Source organism: Salarias fasciatus, chromosome 5 (assembly GCF_902148845.1).
Source record: "Salarias fasciatus chromosome 5, fSalaFa1.1, whole genome shotgun sequence".
NCBI lineage: Eukaryota > Metazoa > Chordata > Actinopteri > Blenniiformes > Blenniidae > Salarias > Salarias fasciatus.
Genome location: NC_043749.1, coordinates 23244573 through 23270321, shown reverse-complemented (window position 1 = coordinate 23270321; position 25749 = coordinate 23244573). Strand labels below are relative to the sequence as shown.

The window sequence follows — 25749 nt, the reverse complement described above, 5'->3', positions numbered from 1 at the left end:
ACTGTCGGTACAGCAGTAGCAGTAGGAAGTGCCAAAGGAATTCAGCTTCTTCTTCTCTATCTTTAGTTTTTGGCAGATCACAAACAGCGTTCAGCTTCACCCTGACACCCACTGGACACAGGGGGAACTGCAGCCCATTTCCACTTATCGTTTGGAAAATCGAAAAACAAAAGACAACCCTTAATATAAGACTTGTCTTCTGTCTGCTCCTTTTCATTTTCACTTCACATGATAACACATGAAGATTAAGAGATGTGTAGAAAAATTATGTATCATGAATGAAATGGAATAAAAAAAAACAATAAACAATAAACAATAATATGATTTACGATTATTTGTTTATGGGTGATTCTTTGAATTCGGTGCACTTTGGTGTCCCACGCTTTTACCTCAAAGATTTTCATATAAAGTGAATCACAAAAGGCATTTTAAATCAAGAGATTGAAGGATCTATGTGTATTTGCATTATAGCACACAAATATATTTTTAAAATTATGTTTAGAAAAATGTTATGACTTGTCGGGGCCTAGAGGTCTGCCAAATGTACAAGTCCCCACTTACCAAAGTTACTTTTTCATTGAATATAAACCAAATAAAAATATCCAGTAACTATATTTTTTTTTTTTGCTAATATAATAATTTTCCTGTCTATGATTACCTAAATTGAAGAATAATAAGAAAAATACATTAAAAATTTATACAATGGCTATATTTAACCATGTCCCTCAGTTTTGTTCAACCCCGTAACACCGTATGTACCGTCAGCCTTTTCAAAATAATGGTTCAGCCCAAGTTCTTCAGCATCCAGAAAGTGACAACTGTCATCTTTTTCCTGCACATTCTGTTAAAGAGAGGTAAGTGTTAGCATACTTTCTTTGTGATATTTAATTGTTTTTATCATCAGATTGACATCGTCAAGCTCAACCTTTCAACTGATACTATTGTTTGAGTAAAAGCAAATAATTGTCTTGGTAAAATACATGAATTTCTTGTTTTCCTCATGGTATATGATGCTCTACAGTCTACACCCTAGCTAATGTGGATGTGTGACTACTTTTATTTAAAATCTTCAACCCCGTAACAAAAAAGCACTTTTACATGGTTGAAGCGCCGTTACAGGGTTGAATGTTGCACCAGCCAGTCCCTTTTAAATCAATAATATTTCACATTCATTTGGATTTCATGCCTAAGGTGGGACTTCCTATTTTCTCTGAGGTTCAAATATGCCTTCATCAGATGCAATTATTAGAAACACAATTTTTTGTGAGATATTTTTCAATGCTCAGAGAACTCAAAGAGCACCGAATTCAGAGAATCACCCTTATGAAACAAAAGTCGGGAAATAAAATACGGTAATCAAACTAACAAAGTGTTTCTTTTCCGTCATACCACATTAATTTATATGCATGATTAAAATCACTGCTTTTCATTGACGTTAACACAGTTTTACAGCGACACCTCCTGGCAGCAGTAGCACACTGCAGATTCTGCTGACTCAGATCTCATTCATCGCGTTGGAAGAAACATTTTCAAAGAAAAATGCACATCACAACAAAAATAATCATCTCAATTGTGAGGCTACAAATGCTCTCAGTATCAGTATGGTTGTTTGCAGTTACATTTTGGTATTTACACTTTCAAATTAACAAATTATACCTTTTTATATATTGGTTACTGGTTCATAATACGATCCAAATGAACATGCTCTGATAATTCAGTTTGATGTTAAGTCACAGGAATTATGTTGTTAAAACATTTTAATGTTTTACTTTCTCATTTATTTTAATTTTTTGTTTAAATGCAACCGATCGTTATTGTTGGTATCAGCCGGTTTGTGGAATCCTGGAATGCTCACAGAGTGCCTGTTACTTTCATTTTCATGCTCCTTGTCTTAGTTTGTCTATATTCGTTACAGTTTGAGGAAAAATAGTGATTAGTCACTCCAGACATTGATTATGATGTTCTGCTAATAGGCTGTTTCAGTTGCTCATGTGTGACTCTTGCCTCTTGTGTCCTTTTGGTAACCCAATGCAGGAAGAGGGATCCCCAATGTTCTGGCCTCAGGTGGCTTTCCAGTCCAGGTTCCTGAGAACCTGCTGCCTTGTGCCTCTGTTGCAGCAGACTGGTACGATGCAGAGAGAGGCTCTTCCCTGACCAGGGTCTCAGGTTTTGGAGTCGACCCTTTCACAACAGAAGAGGCGAGACAACAGGCTGGAAGACGATTCTCAGGGGGTTTTGGCGACATCACTTCTGTGTTCGATGGCATCACTGACAACCCAACAGCCTTTCTGGATGCTCTGCAGCAGTGAATGAAGAGATCAGAGGACAGAAAAAAAGTGCAGAGAATTTGTTCTCCCATTAAAGTTCCTTGAAAAAAGTTTAAATGTTTATGTTTTCTTCATGCAGCACAAGATTAAAACATTTTTTGATATTAAGAAAGGAATCAATAGCTGCATATTTAACCAACACCCATATGAAATATCAATTTATTCCATAATGTTTCAAACAGTGACATTGCAAACATTCAATCAACAATAAACTCCAGCAGCAAGATAAACTATGTACAATAATAAAATGCAAAAACATGAGATCGCATGGGAAAGGAGAAAACATTAATTAACGGATCTGAAAAAGGCCAAGGCAGCATCGAGACCCCTTGTGTGGTGGACGCTGGACTCAAAGTCCGGGCTTCTGCACTTCAGTCAGTGGTCTGTTTATGAGCCACTGCCTCACACAGGCTCCACGCCCCACCAGTCATCCATCCATGATAGCTGTAAATACAAACAAACACAATCCTGATACAGAAATAACACATTTAAACAGTTCATTGAAAATTAAACAAAGTGTAAGTTAGCTGAAGATTGTATCTTGCACTTCTGAAGTCCCTGTGTTACTTATCTCTTCTGCATACCTTTACAAACCAGGCAGGCGAAAGCTTCCCCTGCTGGCTGGACATCAGCTTCCTGAATTTTCTTCAAGGCCATCTCAGATAGCCGAATGATGTTATCTGAGATGCCATGGAGGTTCTCAGCAGCATTTTTCAGTTCATCGACTTTTTTCTATGACATCCTGCAGATGGCCGTCTGGAGCCCTTCGACTTACATGTGGAAACAAAAAAGAAGTAACTGTAGACAATAAAGGACAATAAGTCATTTAAGATTTCCATGTGTGTAAGATTCTGTTAAAATGTGTGCAGTTAAAATGCACACATTGTAACTCACAACCTAAATGACACATTTTTACTTCATGTCAAATGTAATATTACCTTGTTCTGGCCCGCCGTCCACTCTGGAATTCCCGGAATTCACTGTCAAAAAAGGCAAATACTTTCCGGGAATTCTGTTTCCAATTGTGGGAGCCTGAAGAGTCAGAGAGAATCTGCATTACTTTTCCATTCAAAAGCTCAAAAGAATGATAAATTGCTATGATGTAATTCCCAGTTTGAGTGTGTGATACGTACCAAACAGTCTGAGCCTGAGAAAAACAACTTACTTCTTGTTCACCCAGAATTTATGATTTTATTACCCGTCCTCCTCAATCTCCAAAGCACCTTGTCCCAATCACTAACAGCAGAATCATCATTGATTCTTTGTTTCCTCCAATAACAAGTAACAAAATCAGCACACGACCATCATTAATGTGTTTTAGGAAACAGTCCTTTTTAAGTTCATTTAAATCAGGACTTAACGCATCATTATTTTACCAGCCTCTCCATTAAAACAGAAGATTTTGGTTATTTTATGATCTTTGTTTACTTTATTTATTGTTCTTTTCATTTTAACCACAGTTTTAATGCTTTTCATAATCCTATTAGTTTAGTAAGAAATCATTTTAATACAGTTTTTTTTTAATATATATTTCTTCAATTTCTTTGTAAAACAGTTAATTTCTGAATGGTGCTATCATCTTACCTTGCCTTTTTTTTCATGGTTAAATCATAGTTATTGTTTCTCTGTACACATGCTAAAATATTTCCGAAATTATATATTTGAGACAAACCTTTTTAACATCCATAGCTGTAAGTCCTTAACAAGCAACGTCTTCTTCAGTATTTTGCTGTGATAGGAATTATCTTTAGATCATAAAAAAGTGATCAAATATGAAAAGTGATTCCAGACAAACTGTCACATTATATTATGGATTTTATTTCCTTCTGTTCAACATTATTAAGAGTAACCTTCATCACTCGGTTCAAACACAAGTCCATCAGATTTTCTGATGAAAAGTAGGTCACATATTTTTTTTTAAAAAGTAGTTAACAAAGATACAAAAGGCTAGCTGATTTTATTAGTTCATTTAAGAAAACTCTTTGTGATGTCCAAGGCATCTGTGGTTGAAGCATCTCTGCGTCTTTCAGTCAGATGGCTTTATTTTGCGTCACTTCCAGCACACCACGATGTTGGGATCGTTTTCCAGACGCTCATCCAGCTCCTGGTAACTAATCCCTGTAACGTCAGAACATTGTAAGCATACGCTTTCGGCCATGAGAAGGATGGATGCCTCTGAGAGCGGTGGAGAACCTGCCTGTTTTGCAGCAGATCTCATCATAGCTGTGGCAGCCGGTGTACAGTCGGGGCGGCCGGCTTCTCTCATCGCGGATCACCTTCACCGGGTACTTTTGCAGCCGTCGAATCAAAGATTTCATCAGCCCAAACTGAATGAGCCTCCTGACCCAAACACGAGATGCATCGGTGTCACTCCGACCTGACTTTTCGGGAATTTTCAGCAGCTGATTAGGCGACCGACACTGACCTCTCATCAACCCTTTGAAGCTGCTGTGCGTAGCGGGAGCAAAGGTCACGCACTGTGGTGCCTGGACTCAGACCACAGTAAAGCTGGAACACGTCTCTCAAGCTGGCACGTTTCTGACCTGATAGTAACAGGGAAAACAGTGTAGTGAAGGCCGAGAAAAGGGAAAATAACATTTGTTTTGAGCTGTTCTGACCGCTACTCACCCTGTTTGGTGACGTAACTGAGGCACTCCTCCTGAATGGATTTGTCATCGATGAGGCTCTGCACTTTGGGGGTGGTGCAGTAAACATTTGAGTACTAAAGGAACATAAAAAAGGCATAAAACAATCATCGACTATGGCAAACTCCTGGCTAAAATTCAACCACATTTCCTGGAAAGTTGTGACGATGCATAAACGAAAAACAAAAACAGGAGGCAGTGGTGTTTCTCTCTAAAAGCAGAGCGTAACCAGTGTAGTGTGTGTGGGCGGCTGATGAATTCTACTGACTTTCAAACGATTAAAAGAAAACCTGAACAGCATGTGGTTCGCTGTGCTGCACTGTTTCCTTCCCGAACGTTTGCCACAAATGGCTGCATTACTTCGTCAATGTTTGATTGGCTCTGACAGTCAAAAAATGCATTTACCCAAATAATTTTCATAATATCCCTTATACAACACATCCGATTCTTGGTGGTTTTGTTTCTTTCAATAAAGAATTGAGGATTTATTGACACACCGTCTAAACCCCATGCAGTGGATGAAGTCTAATGAATAATGTGAGTTTTTGTTAAATACCTGAAAGATTGACACCAACGTCACAACGCCATAATACCTGTGCAGGAAAGAGCAGATTTAAGTAAAACTTCTGCCCTGGCCTTATTTGAATATAACAGCGTCACTACCTGTGAGCGGGACACAGCACGGCAGCAGCGTCACACTTACAGGAGGTTCTGGACCGCGATACGAACAAGATTCAGCTCCACGTCGGCTTCAGCTGAAATTTTCTGTATATGTCTGAATCCATCGATGTGGCGCAGGATCTGGAGCAAACAACATACAAGGGTAATGACTTGATATGCAAAGGTCAATGACATGTTTTAAGCTCGCTTTTCAAGGGCAGGACTGGATGTATGGATTCAATTCCGAGAACACTGAAAACTGGTTTCTTTATTACATCCATAATATTATATCGCACTAATAAATAACACCCTCTTCTGCACTAATACCACACTGGTGTTATGAGACAAACAAGATAAGTGCATATCACTTATTGTTAGGCTGATAAAATTGTTTTACCACCAAGTTTTTCTTAGTACATCTCAGAACTTTGTGGCAGTCGTCATAATGTCTGTTTTTATCGACGGCTCGTCGGCGCTGACGGTGAGGACCGACCTGCTGAGTGGTGAGATCCCACTGAGATTTGATAAAGTGGTCTTTGCATTGGGTGAACACAGGCACGTCGTACTCCTGGACTATCGGTGGGTCCTTTCGCAGCTGGATGAGCTTGAGGTGAATAGTGTTGGACTCATCTAAAGCAGAAACAGAAACAATAGAACTTTTTCTTTCCTTTTGTTTTTTTTTTAATCCCTCTAGACCAATTTTGGAAATGAATCCAATGATCCTGGAAGTGTGTGCTGACTGCCTGCTGCAGAAGAAACTGTAATATAACAAAAATAATACCTATAGGCAAAGTGCAGGCTCCTGTGGCGTTGAGATCCTCCAACAGTGTTGACAAGATGGGTAAAAGCTTTGGTTTGCTCTCCTCTTTAGAAATAAATCCGCTCTCCAGCTGCAACACAACGAAGCAGAAGAATACAGAAACAAAGCAAGACGAAGAGCAGATCAAATAGAGGTATGGAAATACTGGGCTCAATACCTCCAGAGTGGTGAGGTAGCCAGAGAGCTTCTTCACAATGGGCTCCAGGGCGCACGTGTTGGACTGGGCGTCGCAGACCAGGCCCAGGTTAAACAGGAGGGCGTTCCGGCTGTACTTCTTATGCTCGATGCACACGGGGCACCCAATTAACTTTTTTCCCATCGCAGTGCTATTTCACATTAAATGAAAAACACAGTAAATATTAAGTTTGTTAACTTTTATGCAGACACGGCAGAGGAGCAGCAGCAGTACATACAAGACATTTTTGGATAACAGATATACGACAGGAGCAGAGACAGGAGGAGGCGTGTGGGATTACATACACTGTGATTAATTTGTTTTGCAGTTCTGGCTTGGTGATGATATAAACTTGGACTGTGTCAAAAAGCTCCCGAGAAATGTATTCCTCTGGCACCTGTAAACAGAAAGACACGAAGATCAGTTTATGTCCTGCAAGCAGGGATGAGTTCTATACTCCACAGATAATAAAACAAGAGTTTCTCACATCCTAACACATCTAACTTTCAACTAGGGCTGCACAATATCATTTAAACATGCAACAATTTTTTACAACCACAGTATGGCTTGTGATAAATAAACACTTTGGTGTATGATGTCACTGTCTTTCTGCCTTCGGATTTGTACTTTCACATACCAGTGCTGTTCTTTTGACCCAGTTTTAACAGGACACAACAGTGCTATTCTTGTTTTTCTTTTCTGGTCACATACGTCTGAATTATGAGCAGCTATAAGCAGCATGACACTAGTCAAGCTGTTGTTGTTATTGACGTATTTAATAAATGATCCTTGTTTTTTCCAACGGAATGTTCCTGGCTTCTGGTCTGGAATGGAATGTTATAATAAAGATGCCATTTATGACCTATATGGAAACACATATTTAACTTCAGTTCAGTCAGCCTTTTGCATTATATATATCTCAAGGTTGATACATTTACAATAAATCACACAGCCAGGACTGCTTTCCTCAGTCCTGGAAGAAGATACTGTTTTTCAGAAATACTGAAATGGGGAAATAAATGATTCCTCATGTCACAGCCATTAGATGTAGTAATAAGAAAAATTATAAGCAGAACATAAAGTCAAACACAAAGGGGGGAGGGGTAGAGGTGTCTCTCGAGCAGAAGGTTGCACGTTTGGTTTCCCATCTCTCCCTGTCCACATGCCAGTGTCCTTGAGCAACACACTGAACCACAAAACTGCTCCCAACTGACCGATTGACCATCTCCACTGGTGCATGACTGAGGTGTAAAGTACTGGAAATGAGCTATAGAAGTGAAATCCATTTACCATTCTAACATGTAAAAGAGAAATCAACAATGAAATGACTGTAAGGCAGCATCATTAAAAATCCTGCTGTTTGGATCAAATACATGTTAATTATTAGAATTGTCAGTTATTCCATTATTGAATTGCTCTAAGCATCTTGAGGTTACTTGCCAGGATGACCACGATATTAATTGAAGTTATAACAGCGTTTATTTTAAATTATTGGGAACATTATTATGGAAGCTGGTAAAATTAAGGAAGTCCAAGGCTGACTTCCTCTTAACACTCACCTGATATGTGATCTTTGGGCCCAGAGTTGGATGAAACTCACTGAAGAAGATGCACTCGATTCGGCTGCTCATGCCCATCATCCGGCTCCCCTGTCAGGTGAACTTCTCCAGGCTTTCTCCTCTCTGTCTCTGCCTTATTTTTTGACACAGTCTGGTGGATCTGTTCACCTCCAGCTGCGGAACACAAGCTAACCTCCACTTTCAACGCTAAAATACGAGCGAGTGTCCTCCCCCGAAATACGCCCAGGTACTTCTAAGGCTAGTCCGAGTACAGGTGCTATTAAAATATTGAGTAAAAGTGTCTGTGGCATTGATTTCTAACTATTCACCAACTCGACAGATCCATGTAGACACACGACAGAGAACAACAACACTGCTGCGTTCAAGAACGTCCCGGAAATTACACTTCCGAGTAACGGACGGCTTACCTAGACGAAAGACACAGTGAAACGTCTAAAGCAAACTACACTTTAAAATGACCCGATGTACTAAAATGAGATAAACTATGTCGAATATTTTAAAATTACTTCTAATAACACAATCTCCCTGCACTGCTTAATGTCCATCTACAGCTGAGTTGAAACAAAAGAAGATCATACAACATTTGATTTTGCCACCACATTTTGTGTATTTTGAATAAAATGGACATTATATAATAGTTTTGTTTGAAACATCTCTTTCGCTTTAGCGCCACTGGACGTCTCGTATTGTAGTGCACTGAAAAGAATAATTTATTTCACGGTACCTAAATGCATCGTGGTTCTGTTGCGTCAGTGCTGCGCAGGCTGCGTCGCATGTTTGCGTCAAATTACATGCGACCTTTTTGTGCCATGTGTAGGAAACATGCCACGGCCAGGCGTGTTTATCATGTAGTACTCCGGAAATGTCGTTTCGATTTCAAAGTGTGAGATACTGAATGAACTGAGATGTGTTTATATCCGCCATGTGGAGCAGGGCGCTGAGCGCGAGCTGCCGCCGGTGGTCTGGGCGCACGAGCAGTGGAGCAAAGGTGAGTGTTGGTGAAGGCTGATGTTGACCCAGTGTCCCCTGAGTGCTGCTAAATATTTTGAGCACACAAGGACAAAAGCACATCAGTGTCTGTGTTGAGGGTACAAACGGGTTGCTCTCCTTTTGTTATTGTACCTGCTGGTAGAAAGTGGCGCACGTGTAAACATTTGACAACATCACCTCAGAGACATAACAGAGAATAGAATATTTATAATAATATAGAATATAATTATTTATCCCTGAGGGAAATGTTAAATATCAATGACAGGATAAAATTCAATAAATAATATATTTTTATGTACATGTTTTACGGTGCCTATAAGCACAACAATTATGCAATTAACAGAAAACGTAGCAAACACAGAGAGGAGCTATAGAGTTTTACGTCCACTAGAAAGAAAGATTCCCTGGCACTCTGCAGTGCACTTTGAAGGGAACACTTCAGAGAAACAGTCTCTCAGATCTGAAGATGAGCAGAGGTTCACTGCCTGTGGCTCATTGCATCGTAAATGAACAATTTCAGGGGAAAAATGTTCTTCGGGGCAAAATTGCAAGGATTTGAAAGTCTTTCCAGCTGAAGTTTTGAATACAATCTTAAGTTTTAGAAATCATCTGGCACATCGTACATCGTTCTTTACTGGATAGCACTTCATGGCCTCAGGGACACTCAGAAATCCCTGGGTTTGATTTCACCATTAGGATCCACAAATTCAAGTTTTCATGCAAAGAAGGAGCCATGTGTGAATGCAGTTTAGAAATGCGTCTGTTTCCTCTAAACCAAAGCTCAGTCAGGGGCAAAATGGAAATATCTGTTCTGTGGTCCACAATGACAATTAATTTTTGTTTTGGAGGATGATGCAGATTGTGTCCTATGGACATGGAGGGGGACCATCCAGTACGTTCTCTCACACTTCAAGAACCTGCATCTCTGATGGTGTGGGGTGGCATTCGTGCCTCCAGTGTGGAGGAGCTTGCACATCAGAAAAGGCATTTTCATGTTTAATAGCAACATATGCTCTCACCCAGACATCTGTTTCAATAAACACTTTGTGAATTCCAGCAAGTATCTTGGAACAATATTTTCCAAGAAATAAAATTTCTCAGTTTCAAAATCTGACATAGTTTTTGTTTTATTCAAAGCAAAATATGGTTTATGGATTATTAAATCATTTTATTCAGTTTTGATTTACACTCGAAAATCATTGTACTGGTTAGCGTTCGTTGTATTGTAAGTGTGAGTCAAAAACAGTTTTTTCTGTAATGATTCTCTTGAGAACTGGATGCATAATCCACTGAATCAATGACTGACCATGAACATTTGATTTGGACTTATATCTGACTCCTTCTGGTGATTTCAGGTGATATGGCGCTGTCATTCTGTACGCGGATACGGCGCTCCAGCCTTACCTGCGGGCAGGATCACGGCACTCCAGGCGGTGGAGTTTTGGAAAAGGCACTTTGCGGAGAGAGGAGTGTCGGAGCCTGATCAGTCCAGTCAGTACATCATTGCTCATCTGCTTGGAGCTAAAACTGTGAGTTGAAATCTGCACAGGTCTCTCTCTGTGGTTTCAGTATACCTGCATTCATATTCAGAGCTTCTCTTCCTGTTGCCTCTCTCCGGTTTATCCAGATAGAAAGTCTGGAGCCGCAAAAACTCACAGAGTTCCTCAGCCGAGAACAAACGGAGCAGGTGTGGAAGCTCTGCACACAACGTCTCTCCAGGTGAGAATACTTTCCAGGTGTATCAAGGTGTTTTTTTACTGATTGTACTCACACGTGCACATTTGGTGCAGAGTGCCAGTGCAGTATGTAATCGAGGAGTGGGACTTCAGAGACCTGACACTCAAGATGAAGCCTCCTGTGTTCATACCAAGACCTGAAACTGAGGTGAGTGAGAGTGAAAACATTCTGCACATGTGCAAAACATACAGTCAGGAAAAAATGTGATTACTGGCACATGAACTGAAGAAGAGGCGAATTTACCCATATAGCAATACTCACCACCTGGAGGTACGTTGAAGGGAGATTAAAATTCAGTTTGGAGACAAAACAAACTGTTAAAAACATACATTTTAACAACATTTTAAAACAAACATGAAGCACAGCAGTTACAAATGATCCAAAATGTTTGTTACATGTCAAAGTTATGTTTGACTGTCTGAGTTTGAGGAGACCTCAGATGTTCCAGAAGTTTGCTCCACTTAAAGCTGCTTTACCCTGCTTGGTTTCCATCCTGATCCGTATAAAACAAGTGGAAGAGTTGTGTCCGTTCCCTTCTTTTGTTGCAGGAGTTGGTTGACCTGGTGCTCACTGATCTGCAGACGAGGCCCGGGCTTGGAGTGGAGCCAGACACTCGGCGGACCTGCTTAGAAGTGGGATGTGGGTCTGGGGCCATTTCTCTGAGTCTGCTCAAGAGTTTGCCTCAGGTGCACTTTGTCTTCATCAAAAGAGGAAATGTTGTGTTTAGCCACAGGTCAACTGGCACAGGCTGTTAAACTGTCATAATGGAGGCTTCAGCATCACCTGGGGTTTGGAATTCCCTTTTTGGGGTTTCCAGAGGTTAAAGGTCAGGCTTGAATTCTCTGAAGTGGTCAGAATTACATTTGTACTTGTTAAAGGAAATCATAATACACTTTCTAGAATCCAGGGCTCTGATTACAAGAGAAACATCTCCTGAAAAAGGTGGAAGTTTTTTTTTTTTTTAGGTTTCAGAAAAATCCAACATGAAGACAGTAACATTTATATAATCTACATGCTGCAAGAATGTGAAATGTTGTAAATGCTGGCTTTTTTTTTTGCATTGCATTACAGAACTTTTTTTGCAGAAGAATATGACGTAAACGTTGTACTGGTAACGTTGTACTGGTTCGCACAGGATCCTTCGATAGTAAGAAATGCTTCTCCACAGACGATGGTGTAGTCAGTTGGAGTTAACATGCTCTCTGGTGGAGGAGTGCTGTTAAATTCAAAAGAGTGAGCAACACAAGCATCGCTCGTCAATGACGTGTGTTCTGCAATCGAACAGGAAAAATGCAACAGAAAGTTTACAACATTGATGTGTCAATAAGCCAGCAGCAGACCTGGGGAGCGTCACAGAGCTGTTATTTTGAAGGGTCCTGTTTTCTGTGTTGGGAGGGGAAAAAAAACAAAAAAACTGGCATGTAGTCTTCAATCCAAAGCTGTTTTAATCCGAAAACATCTTTCCAAATAATATAGTGGAGGCCCGTGTGTCAGAGCAACTGTCTGGATACTTCAGGTTTAATTTTCTTAGTAACAGAGCAACAAGTGCTGTCAGTGCAGATAAATAGTGACAAGCTGTAAATATGAACTTTATAGCTGACAGCTGTCTCTACTTGTTGTATTTATAATATGCGTATGTCACTTTTAGCTGCGATAACGATGATTATTGAAAACAATAATGCACTTTTCCCACATAACTTCACCAAAACTTAGTTCTGCTTAAATGTGATTTCATTAGAACAATTTTTTAAAACAGAAATGCAATCAAAGCTGTAAACATGGACAGAAAGTCGAGCTGCATTTATTTTCATATGCACGCGTCTTTTATTTGATTTCATATTTATCTTGTTATTTTGTCTTTTTGTCTGTTTGACTTGGTTTACATTCTGTTGCTTTAATGTTTTTACTGTCCTTGACAGTTTTCCTGCTCTTTCATGCTCAGTTCAGAAAAATAGCAAACAGAGCAAGAGTAGTGGTGAAGCTGAGCCTGTCTGCAGTTAACAATTAAAACAAAAAAGGAAAGAGAAAAACACACATAGATATGATAGAATTTCTTTGAATGCTCATAGTTCGCTGAATTCTATTGCATCACTAATAGTTTTTCAACTAATCATTTGTATTGAGTGCTTGGTCACAATTCCACAAAGGTGGAAGACAAGAATTGTTTCGTTGAAAAACAAATTCAGCTTGGTTGAGTAGTAATGACTCTCCACTGTTCAGACATGGGAGTGTAACCTCTGCTGACCTCTTTCTTCTGTTAACTAGAAGAAAGGAAAGCTCTTCTTTTTCTCATGTAGTTGAACAGGCAAAAACACAAAGGTCTGTTGTGCCTGAGGTGGTTTCAACCAAACAGCGAGGAGAGCTTTTTATTTACTGTTTGCTTCTCTTTCTCCAGCTTGAGGCTGTCGCCGTGGATCAAAGTCAGGACGCCGTGGATCTAACAAGAGAGAATGCTTTCAGGTTTTTACATTATCACTTTATATCTGCACACATATACTTTATTTGTTTTATCAAATGTTGTTGGGTGGAACTGTTGAATTTTTTTTTTTTTTAATCCAGGTTGGGACTCCAGGACAGATTACAGATTCATCAAATAGACATCATGAAAGGTGAAAGAAGCATTTGAAATAGTATATGAGAACAGACTCCCGATTAAAGGTCATAATTAATCTCTTTTTACTCCCAGATGCAGAAGCCGTATGGAGCGTCTGCGGTCTGGTTTCAGCTGTGGTCAGTAACCCTCCGTACCTGTTTTCAGAGGATATGGCGTCACTGGAGCCTGAGATCTTCAGGTAACTTTAAGAAAACAAAAAAAGGTTAATGTTCCTATGAAATCTTTGCGAACATATAAGTGAACTTATGTTAAGAGATTTTTAAAAAATGTTAATGAATGCAGGGGATTTGTTGATGAGTTTTTGATAAAATTCTTTAACATAGATTATGCAATAATTTGTAAGTGGGTTTACACATTCATTTAAATATTATGAAAATCGATGTTTTCACTCCATAAAGTTGTTCCGAAGATTCAGTTGTTGTTTACTGTTTTTTCAGATAATCTCAAAAACACAACCATGTGAAATCTGTTGAAATAACTAAATTAGAAAACCATATTTCACAACTTGGAATTAATTTCTCACTGGATTTCAGCACTACTGTACAACATTTTCATTATATACACTATTCTCTCCTGCAACATAATGACTTGTTTGCAGAAAAGTCATGTGTTCTTTGTCATTTACTATAGGATGACTTTTTTAATATGAGAAAGTGCTGAGTAGATATTCCTGTTATTATTCCATTCAGAAAATCGCAATGTTGCAAAGACAATAGCAAACACTAATTCAAAGTGCAGTGTTGGTAGGGGCGAACAATTTTTCAACATTGTTGTCGTCCAACATGTAACTTGAATATCAATAAATTTTATAGGATGTTATTGCAGACTGCAGAAATCTGCCAAGAACCGACAAAAGATCCTGCTAAACTATCATATTAACGATCCTGCTTGTTGCCAAAGTATGTTATGACATGGATTAGATCTTCAAGTCACTATTCTCCACTGGCTTGTAATTTTTGTCGAATCCTGTCATTTTCCAAGAATAATCTGATAGAAAAACTATGATTCATAGTGGAGCATTAGAGAAATAAAATATCTGGAATTAGATAAATGCATTGTTGTACATCTCTTATAAAGTTATATTCACTTAAAAGTTCCGTCATGTATTCTTTATCAAATGCAACAGTAATTCACACTAATTATTATATTTAATTGCTACATGTAAGTATTATGAAAGTATTATGGGACAAATAACTTAATCAAATAGTTAATTCATCAATTAAAATGTTCATTCAGTTTATTTAATTAAGCTTTCAAGTTTTAATTTTCCCCATTTCATTTAGATTAGTTAGCTAATTTGTAGTATCTGCATGTTTCAGATACTTCACCAGCTTCAATCAATGAAAAGAAAATAATTTGGGGTGCTAAAGGTTATAGAAAGGGTTGACATTTTGTTTATTTTTTGGCAAAAATTGTACTGCACTTTACATAAAAAGTGTTTCAGAATAACCAAATGAGATTCCAGCCTCAGCTGACAGGAGGGGTCCTGGAGAGGGAGACTGAGACGATAACAGGATTGACGGGAGCGATGTCTTGTTGTTTACTGCTGCTTGCAGATTTGAGGACCACGCTGCTTTAGACGGCGGCGAAGACGGCTTAGTAGTCATCAGACAGATACTGACTCTTGCTCCGCAGATTCTGTTAAATCATGGGTGAGGAAGCCCCGGCGCTCGACGTGGATACACACACTCACACACACACACACACACGAACCCACCTGGGTTTAATTCCTAATGGCGGTGGCGACTTGTCGCTAGAACAGCATGTTCTGAAAAACACACGTATCGTGTTGCCTCTTTAATGAGTTAAGCTTTCTAAAAGACTTCCAGTAAATACAGTTCCAGACATTTGTGTCGCCGCTCGCACCTCAGGGCCGTTTCTGATAACGCCGTCCAAGCCCATGATTACATTTTAATCCACTTTCTGTTGTTTTTGTGGCGAGGAACAGGCGTGTTTACTTGGAGGTGGACCCCAGACACCCCCCGCTTGTCCAACGGTGGGTGGAGGTGAACGTGGGAGGGCTGCAGTATGTTGAGACGCGACACGACATCAGTGGCAGGTCTGTGAAGAAAAGCCTCCTTTATGTGTTTCACCTGCACTAGAGCACTTTGTCATCCTCTAACATTCTATTCATGTATTTATTTTATTTAATGATCAATATAATTTAAAATGCGAACTCTTCTTTAAACCTTTGATTTTGGGTGCAGATTTATCTTCAGCCTCTGTGATACTGTGACACTGATTTTTTTTTTTTTTTTTAACCCTCGCCAGGCCACGATTCTGCATCCTTCAGAAAGAGGAGTCAAACAAGAGCGACAAACTCGATCTGGAGTGAGAAACCCAAGATCCTATTACGTTGGCTTTAGCCCAGGTCGCCGCGGCTGCAGCTCTCTCACCCCCTCTGAGCCACCGGGCTCCACCGCTGACACCATAACCTCCCAGTTCACATATTCACAAGCTCCCATAATATCTATACCGCTGTCGCACTTTTAATCAGGTAACGCTGGCGATCACATCCCGCGCCACAATAAAAGCGTGTGCGCGGTTGGCACGAAAGCAGGCTCCAAGCTGAAGGTAATTACCGAGGCTTTTCTTAGAACCCTCCCTCTCAGAATCTCACCCTCCTCCCAGGAAGCGTTCAGTAGTTCTGTGAATCCGCTGATGAACGGTCCTCCCCTTCGCTTGTCCACTCGCTGACTCAGATGCAGGCGGTATGCATTGTTGAGCAAAAAGCACACACAATGTGGCCTTTACTTCCCCACACAATCTGCGTCTCATGCACACGCTTAAAGCTCAAAGGCCGCCGAGGCTTTGCGTCGCAAAGATGATGATAAAGAGGGAATATTTCGAAAGGGGCGTCGCAGAAAGCAACCATCCCACGGTGGCTAATGATGACGATGACAAGATTTCTCCTGTAAATACTGTTGCTGTTGCTGTTTCGGGCGAAAAACACAGGAACATGCACACCAAGGATACCAACTTCAGATTCCAGTTGGTTATTTTAATAGAAAAATGTACACATGTAAAAGGTACAAAAAATGCTTTACCAATAAGAATAAAATGGCGTAGAAGACGTCTCAATGGAATCAGTGTACTTCTTCATTGGAACAGCATGTACTTCCAGAACTGATGAGGGTAAAATGGATGTCGCCACTGTCCACATCTACCGTAAAATGAGTGTTGATTACAGTACTGCATTTTCCTTGCAAATTGTCTTTTTTTTTTTTTTTTTTCTTGTTTTTGTTCCTGGGGTGGTTCACCACCAAGTCCTCGATAAATTACGTCTGGAACCAGACATGTCAGTTCGAGCTGAATTTGCACTTTTTTTACTTTTCTTTTCTTTTTTTTTTTTGTCAGCGACAACACGATGACCCTGTGTCCAGTATGTCTGCGACTGGCCTCCGACTGCTAGAGCAGTGGCGTCCTGTGCAGGCACTTAGTACCTGCATTAGAGTTTTTCTGGGGTTTTTTTTTTTCATTGGGAAGCTGACATTCAGCCACAGTGACGCGCTCCTCAGGCCCCTCATACCTTGAAGGGATAGTCCTGTAGGTATCGCAGCAGGGGCCTGGGCAGTGGGAGCTGCTCGTGGCAGTCAGTGTGTCTGTTGATGACGAGGCGCGTGAGGTGCTGCAGAGAGGGGAGGCTCTGGGGCTTGTACACCGCCCGCTTCAGTTTCAGTACCACGGACGTCTCCTGAAGAGTCTGCTGCGAAGCTTTCGAAGGAACCTCCTCCTCCACCTTGCGCTCCTCCGCTTTCCTCTCTGGTCCCATGTAGTGCTGCACCAGACTGGGCACGTTGGGGAAGGACGATATGCTGGGCCGGGCGGGGGAGCTGGAGTCGAGCAGGAACTGGGCGCCGCTGTACTGAATGCGTATGCTGGTGGGTCCTCGCGCAGTCCTGACCGACAGGGTCAGCATGTACAGAGGGTGGCTGCTGTCCCGGACCAGGAACGCTCCTTCAGATGCCTCTTGTAGAGCCGCGTGGGCCTGGGCCGCCGTCACAGCTCCCCAGTACCATCCTACGCACACAGATTCCACAACATTAGTCACTGTGAACAGTCTGTGCCGTTCTTTCGCTGTGGAGAAACTTAACCAAATCTCTGAGCCGACACACAATGAAACAGTGTCTGAAACAGGCCGCAGATTTTAATCTCATTCCTAACATTCAGCGGATTGTAATGTAAATATCGCGCAGCTTTGATGCTGTTACCTGAGTTTTCTAGAAAGCAGAAGTTGCTGGCGATTGCCCGCAGATCCTTTGTGGGGTCCCATAATGGAGGGGCGCTTTGAAGGCAAGGTGAAGGTGGTGCAGTTCCTGCCCTCATGCCCCGAGGGGCTTCAGAGGAGGGAGCTGCGGGCAGAAGACTTCTAGGACTGCAAACAAAATGGAAAATAAGCTTTAAATTTTAAATAAACAAACAAAACAAAAGAACTACAGGCTTGATCTTATTTTAAACAGATTTTGTGTATTTCTCTGTTGCCTTGTGCGTCTAGAACATACATTATTTATATTCAGTTACATCATCAACCATGTGCAAAAATTCTGAACACTTAACAACTGTAAAAGAACAGAAATATTTATACTTTATTCTTAAATACTAATTATTAGTTTCAGTCAGCATTTTGCTTAAATTTAGGTTTTGACTTTAGTTTTTTTACTATCACATGAAGTAAATGTTTGACTTTACATTTAGTGTGATTAACCAAAAATCGACAGTTTAGCTTGTTTTTTTGTTTTTTTTTAATCTGTTTTAAGGCAGGTTAATGAGGAAATTGACAAAGGAAAGTCAACTCACCCGGGGACACAAAGAATCATGCTATTGGCCAAAAATCCGGTCAGAAATCCACGGAGAAGAAGGAGAACATAAAGAGACGGCTGGATATCTAAAGTGAAAACACCTCGTCTGGATAAACAAGTCGTGTCATCGGGTTTCTGTGAAGAGGCCGAGAGGGCACGAAGCGCTCCGAGTCCGGCTCCGAGTGCGCGAGCGGCTCCGCTCCGGCTCTTTAATCCTTTACAGATTAAAAAAAAGAGGGAATAAATGGAAATAGAGCGCGCGACGCGGTCAAAAAGCGGCTCCGGATGCGTGCGGCCGCGATGTGGAGTGTGTTATCGGCAGCGTAGGATCCCAGCGAGTGAAGGACAGAGTGTAAAGGCTCGGCTTTTAAAATTTACCGTTTCCTAGAAGTCTATTCTGAGAACTGCTCAGCACCGGCGGCTCTGACGTCACGCCTCGCGCACCAACCGGCTGTCTGTGCTCGCGCTCGCGAACTCGCTCCGCTCAGCGCTCCTCGCGGACAGCGCCGGCTTTTATTGTCTTTCTTTCTTTATTTGTTTGTTTTATCTATCACTTTTTTTTTTTTTTTGCCTTCAGTTTTCGGGCCAGCCGCACCGGGCCCGACACGGCTCTCCCGTAGCTCCGCCCGGCTGCTCCTGCCTTTCGCTGAAGCGGCCGCTCGCTCGCTCCCTGGAACCGCGCGGCATCTTCTGCCTATCCGCTTTCCAGGAACACCGGCAGGGCCTGACTCCGCCCCGCCGGGCGGCCCCGACTGAGCCTTCGTTCTGGGAACTCGCCGCCTCGACATTTAAAGATAATAGGAATGCACGCAGGCTATTTCCAGTAATATAGATTTCCCTCGATCCCGGTGGAAAAACACGGCGAGAGGTTTTCTCGGAGCTCCGCAATAATTATTCTCACGAAAACAAGCCGTTATTTTTACTATAAGCTCAAACAAATGCGTTTGGTCAGATGAAACGGCCTTGTAATCACAGTTTGTGGCGAATTAAACGACAAGTGTGTGGTTGTGTGTGCTTTTTTTCAAGTCCTGCTGTTTTTTCTTTCTTTTTGCCCTTTTTATTTCTAAGAGTCTTATCTTGGAGGTTTCTGCTTCGGCCTGCTTCTTTGTATGTAAAGTAAACTTCATACACACTTTGCAGCAAAAAAAAAGGCAGATCTCAAAAGTGTAACGTATTTCCGTGGCATTAATAAATTAGGTAGAATTTTGTCTGGAAGCATGTATTTCAGACCACTTTGTTAAAAGTAATGTACTTTACACTGAAAGGTGTTTTTTCTGTTTGTAAATTCTTCACAGTGTTTCTTGATAAAGTACTAGTGCTTTATTAAAGTCCTCAAGGTTTCTTTGGAGGACTCATCTATTTCACCACGCACGTCTGCAATAAGCTGTACAGAGACACACTGGCAGTTTTTTTTTCTTTCTTTCTTTTTTTTTTAATAAATCTGAAGAACATCCTGTACAGGGGGGAAAAAATCTTCAAAATATTTCTTCCAACAATAGACTGAACCATCTTTCTCTCTCTCTCCCTCAAACACACACACACACACACACACACACACACACACACACACACACACACACACACACACACACACACACACACACACACACAGAAAAGTACATCGGGAACAGCAGTATCAGGACTGTGTGGTATCATAATCACAGCCACATTCACCAAAGCCTGTTGATGCCATTGGCTTAATATCAAGGTTTTCCAAGAAATCCTGAAGTGAGATTTTTTTTTTTTAACCTCGGAAGTCTTGCAGACTTTATTTGTTCCTTCTGGATGTTTCCTTTTTGGTTCATGAATAGGAACTAGCACCACAAAAGTTTTAATAAAATGCACTTTATGTGTTATATAACTGTAAAACCTGAAATAGATTTGTTATAAAACCGACAAAAATCATTTCCTGCAAACTGACCAGACCAACACTTCTGACGTTCTTCATGAAGCAGTTTCTAGAGGTGATTTTTCAATCATGACATGTTTGCTTTGTTTAATTAATCACAGTTTTTTTCAGAACTTTGTATATGAAAGGTCAAGTTTGATAACAGAAGAATGTTTTGTAAGTAAGCTACTTGACTTTGAGTAATCTAAAACTTAAAATATGCCTTGTCAAATCTATGTGCCACATGCGATATGTTTTATTTATAGCAGACTACACATGCTTTTGTGCAAATACTTTCAGAAAATATTGTTCCAATGAAAGCATTTTTCAAAAGTGAATAGAATGGTACACTCTGTACACTTTTTTTTTTATTGCAGTGATTATAATTTTGTTTATACAATTCTTTTAATCAAAGTTCTGTGTTCTTATGAAAAATACTGCAATATGTGATCTGATTCCTCAACAAAGTTTGTACTTTGGCTTTAAAGCCTGTACAGACTGGTTAATAGCACTGCTGCTCCAAATTACAAAATGACTTCCCTATTGTCTCTTGTCTGACCTTTGCAACGCTGAGGCCTGTGCCCTGACAGCGCAGAGCAAAGCGCTTGCTGTTTTGTGTATGCAGAGTTGACTTCTTTTTTTCATGAATATGCTGATTTGCCTGTTAAAAGGCAATAATGTATATTTCTATAGTCCAAAATTGGCTGTTTTGTCCAACCAACTCAAAAATATTCGTATTACGTTCAGGGAAACACCACAAAATGCAATATATTCACATTTTTCGAATTGTATTTAGAAATTCTTTCATAGAATATCTTAAGCTATGAAGCATGTAATTATTTTGATCTGTGACCCTGAAGCCTCCGCTGCCCCGGTGGCTGATGTGTCCACTCGGTGCTTCCTACTCAGACTCCACCAGTTAGAATTAGTGCATTTCTTTGCGTCAGGTTTGACATTTCAAGCATGTGAGGCCTAAAATTGGACTTTGCTGACACAGTCGTGACACTTTCACCAATGTCCTTTTGTAATCTCCAGTTGCAGTTCCTAAAATGAAAAAGCTGAAGGGCTTTTTTTTTTTTTTTTTTTTTTTTTGGTTTTTGTCTTTTTTTGTGTCCTTCAGGTTTCCAACCACTCCAGTAAAACCTCGTGATAGTCTGACTGTTTTTCCATGCAAAGTTAAGTTGATGTCTTCATGCTGTGGTCTTTATAACACCATATAACAATAACAGATAGACAACAAACATCAGTGTTCCCACTACAACTTTTCCCCTCAATATATACTAATGATCCACTGATTTCAGTGCAGATAAGAGTCCTGAACGAGTGGACACTCTCAGTTATTCTAACAGAAACTTGTAGGCACGCCGAGCGAGCGTCAAACAAACAGCCGGTTTTACAGCAGTTCTCCCCATCAAATAAAACATTCCTGGAAAGTGTTTTGCTTTCCAGTAACTTTCCAAACGTGTCTCACTGCCATTGTGCACGCAGCTCTGGCTTAATCACTCCCAGCTGTGACTATCAGAACAATTTAAGGCTGCCAGCATTCATCCCACAAATCCACCTCACACACCAGCCACATATTAGCTCGCTGCAATCATCAGTGACTTTAATTTTCCTGCATGAGAACACTGCATACTGGGAGTGTACTGAATTAGTGGGAGAAGTGATGTCCGAGACGCCATGGCGCAGAGCGAGGCGGAGAGAGAGAGAGAGAGAGAGAGAGAGAGCGAGAGAGAGAGAAATGGGCGTTTCAAGAAGATTCTTAGAAAAGCTTTCAGTGCCTGGAATCGGCAACATAAATTCCTCTGTTGTACGTTAGGAGACGCTTATCCGTCCGCACAGCTTTGTTCCCAGAGAACAGGCCTGGAGAAATCTGTGGCCTTCAAATAAGGAACATGCTTGTTGATTTGTACAATTTCAGCTAATTGATTATTTCATCTGATTTCAAAAAATCTGTGAAGGGGTTTGAATTATTTTAATGTCATTAACTTGCACTTCAGGGGCGGACGTGGTCACGCAGGTGGTTTCAAATGTCAGTCTGAAATTCTCAGAAAATGCAATACATAAGTGAATACTTCTGATTCAAAGTCCAAAAGATGACAGCGGGCGGGCGGTCGGCGGGTTCAGTCAGTTCATTCAGTACTTCAGGCTGAAATATGTGTCCAATCTTTTCTACTGGGGTTGACATTTGTTTCGAGTGAGACAATCCAGCAATGACTGGATTGATATGAAGTTCAGAAGTTTCCATGTTCCTGGTGTGGTTTGGTTTTCTCATTAAGATAAACATGGCAGCCTCAAAGAAAATTACAAAATGATTCAACCAAGAGCATTTAGAGCCTCCGTCACACCGTCAGGTTGTCTGTATTTCACAGGAAGTGACACACATGCTTCAGCCATGTGAAGGTGTGCTGAGAAGTATTTGCAAGTTACTAAAAATGGTACAATGAATGTCTTTTAAAAGCAGTAGACACTCTAGTCACTGACAGAAAACCTTTTCACTTGAACAAATAACCAGGTCTGGATTATTTTTAACAGGCATTTGGATTAAGATGTGTACTGATCCTAACCCTAAATGAGGTGCGAGGTTGTCATGCTGCTGACACATTAACAGAGGTGTCATCACTGTGTGATAACCGATTCCCGTTTAAGTTCAGCTGAAGTGGCATCGGTTCGTTGGAAGTTAACTCGTGGTGCAATCCAGTTATTTCGGTCTGTCTGTGTCATTTGTGTCATTGATTTAAAGTTCTCCAGTTTCAATTTGAAATACTCCACTGCCCGGGAAGCAATGAAGGTGAAGTAAATGAATAAGCAAATAAATATAAACCGAGTACAATGACAAAAATAAAAATGCTCAGAAACACTGAAGCAGCCATCAGTGAGAGCGCTCTGTTAAAGGTATGGTTGTTCAGGCCTGCTGGTGAATCAGAGCCACTGTGGTAACAGGCTAATAATGATGTTAGTTACAGTCAGACGTGTTTATGTTGCTGTGAGAAAGACTGAGAATCCCAGGAACACCGGAGGGGCTCCTACAGGAAAAACAAGTGGTCAAATTGTAACTGTTGGAAAAAAATCAAGTGGCTCATCTTGACTCTTTAACCGTGAGCGAACATCATGGAGAAATGGTTTAACAGGAGTTGCTCAGTTTTATTTATGCACCATTTTACTGCCGCAACAGAAAATGCTTCAGAAAGTTTTGTAACATCAGCTTGTCCATGGCAGTGTGTTCCACACAGAGAATCTACCAGCTTCTAGCATCACAGCCAGATCAGCATTTACTTTAAGAAACGCTAAATGAAATGTAAATAAAACCACAATGCAATGACTTTCAAATGTTGCATATTTCTCATGTTTAAAACACCAGCAGCGTGTCAGACGTTCAAATGCGGATGTTTAACCAAAAAATAAAGTACAGCTTAGGATTGTGATGGCACTGTGTAGCATTTCTTCTTCTTACACGATTCTAAATATTAATGATGTATTCCTGTCTGATGTTGTGTTCAAAACCTAAACAGTCAAGAGTTTTATATGCTGGAGTTTTTATTTTCTACCAGGTCTGGAAGCACTGCACCCACACTCTTCTACTGTGAAGCCGTGCAGTGATGGTGACGAGGTCTAAAATTGTCAGGTTTATTGTTTCAGAACATGAATGTTCTTTAGCCGTGATCAGAGATTCTTTTTTTCTTTTTCGCACAATCTCAAGTGAAAACAACTGCAGTTTAGTCTGATTTAGCTCTATATTTGGCCTCCATCATCTTTAGTGCTGGGCTTTGTTTGGAAATATATCACTGTATTCACATGAATATGATTTGTTTCACGATTAGAAAATCTTATTGAAATCCTGTTGCTGACTTGTTTAAATCTTCAATTTTCAAAAGGGCAAGAATGAGTTGAGAAAGCATGCTACTGCTCCACTACTCTCACTTCTTCATTTGAACTGTTTTTGTGTTTCTACATGGAAAACAATCTTAGAAATTAAGAAATACTTTAAAAAAAACTTATCAAAATGAGGATCCACTACTGTTATACGTAAAACATATTCAGAAACTTGTTAAATCCCACCAGTCGTCCTTCAGTTATTGAAAAATTTGTTTTCACATTATACAAAACAAAAAGAAACATCTATTTTAAATCATATGTGTGCCCCATGAAAAGCAGTATAGGAGATGGATGGATGAATGAATATGCCCTTTATGTGCGACATATTTACATCATAGATAGATAATATAAATAAGATGAAAAGAGCAAACGTGACTCCATCCCATAATGCCTGCAAACACATTGTGAACCCTTTGTTTTATTCATGTTTTGTCAGATAATGCTGAGTTTCCTAATGCCGTGTGTTGTTCTGCATTTTTCAACAGTACAGTAGTTGCTGTGTGTGTGTGTGTGTGTGTGTGTGTGTGTGTGTGTGTGTGTGTGTGTCTCCTGAGTGTTAAAGTAGCACGGTGTCTCAGTACAGTCTCACTGAGCTGGGAGCTCACACAGCTGTGGGCATGTTGTTTGACTTTGTGGTGATTTGTGTTCATTGGCATGAAAAATACCTCAGATCCACTAAAAAGCATAAAGTTCCTGACAGAAGAAGAGACTCACAAAAACTCAACAACTAACCAAGCAGCAATTCTTGGAGCATTAAAACCAGGTTGCTGACAATGCGTCCGAGGCGCTGCTTCACGTTTTGTGACCCACTTTCTCCGGTTCCGAACACTCTGCGGTGGGATTGAAGCGAAGGCTGATAGTTTGATCGCCGATCCTGTGGCCAAGGTAACTGCTGAGACCCGCGGCAATCAATCTGTTGAAAAAGAGCAGAGAGCAGTTATGCAAATCGATCGTGTAAGTGAGAATTTTTATGGCTTGTCATGGCTGCAGATTTATGAGTTATACTCAGAATACACAGGACAGAGCCGCTGCTGAACTCTGATTTTATGGAGACGCTTCAATACAGTGCAACCTTTCAGAGGCTGCACTGAACTGAGCCTCGTTGCATGAGAGCCTTGTTTATGTGGGTTTTTGTTGTCAGTGTCTGATCTGAAACGGCTGGCCTCGTTTTATGCCTCTTATGTGTAAAATATAATTAGTGCATTTTATCCCAGTTAATAAGTACATCCTATGCATTTGTGGTATTTATTTTTCAACCTACAAATAAACTGCATGAAAACGCCACGGTTAAGTACTTGAATCAGAAATGACCTTTTTTTATGTGCTTTATTGGTATTATTGTGCTGCATTTAACCCGTCTTATCCATAAAAATTAAATCTCCATTAGAGGACTGACTTTACAAGTGGATTTATTTGTTTGGATGGGAAAGGATGATAAAATTTAAAAAGCCTTTTGTCTGCGATTCAACTTGATCTCAGCTAAATGTATTTCGTATATGAAACGCTGCAACGGTTTTCCTCCAAAGAGCTTCCCTCTGCTGAATGCCAGCGATCCTGAACCACTCCTCTCTACACTGCTTATGCTGTTTTTGCCTTTTATCGTCTACTTAAACAGCAAGTAAAAAAAGAGGAAAACAA

The 25749-nt window shown here is 40.5% G+C and overlaps 3 protein-coding genes across 3 annotated transcripts; 1 reads left to right on the top strand and 2 right to left on the bottom strand.

The window, feature by feature from the left end:
- Positions 1-3702: 3702 nt before the first annotated feature.
- On the bottom strand, positions 3703-8582 carry nprl2 (NPR2 like, GATOR1 complex subunit). The gene is made up of 11 exons (XM_030090952.1): positions 8187-8582; positions 6933-7024; positions 6610-6778; positions 6414-6522; positions 6126-6262; positions 5676-5773; positions 5529-5565; positions 4956-5049; positions 4753-4870; positions 4525-4667; positions 3703-4445 (listed from the first exon to the last, which is right to left on the bottom strand). Exons 1-11 carry the CDS (start codon positions 8265-8267, stop codon positions 4378-4380), a joined length of 1146 nt encoding a protein of 381 aa, XP_029946812.1. The 5' UTR covers positions 8268-8582; the 3' UTR covers positions 3703-4377.
- Positions 8583-9013: 431 nt separating this feature from the next.
- On the top strand, positions 9014-16275 carry hemk1 (HemK methyltransferase family member 1). Its single transcript, XM_030090961.1, has 11 exons — positions 9014-9195; positions 10553-10726; positions 10825-10916; positions 10988-11081; positions 11483-11620; positions 13330-13394; positions 13494-13543; positions 13621-13726; positions 15105-15200; positions 15497-15607; positions 15820-16275. The coding sequence occupies exons 1-11, from the start codon at positions 9130-9132 to the stop codon at positions 15881-15883; spliced, it is 1056 nt and encodes a 351-aa protein (XP_029946821.1). The 5' UTR covers positions 9014-9129; the 3' UTR covers positions 15884-16275.
- A 442-nt stretch (positions 16276-16717) lies between these two features.
- cisha (cytokine inducible SH2-containing protein a) lies at positions 16718-18929 on the bottom strand. Its single transcript, XM_030090982.1, has 3 exons — positions 18346-18929; positions 17760-17923; positions 16718-17568 (listed from the first exon to the last, which is right to left on the bottom strand). Exons 1-3 carry the CDS (start codon positions 18363-18365, stop codon positions 17072-17074), a joined length of 681 nt encoding a protein of 226 aa, XP_029946842.1. The 5' UTR covers positions 18366-18929; the 3' UTR covers positions 16718-17071.
- Between the last annotated feature and the right edge of the window lie 6820 nt (positions 18930-25749).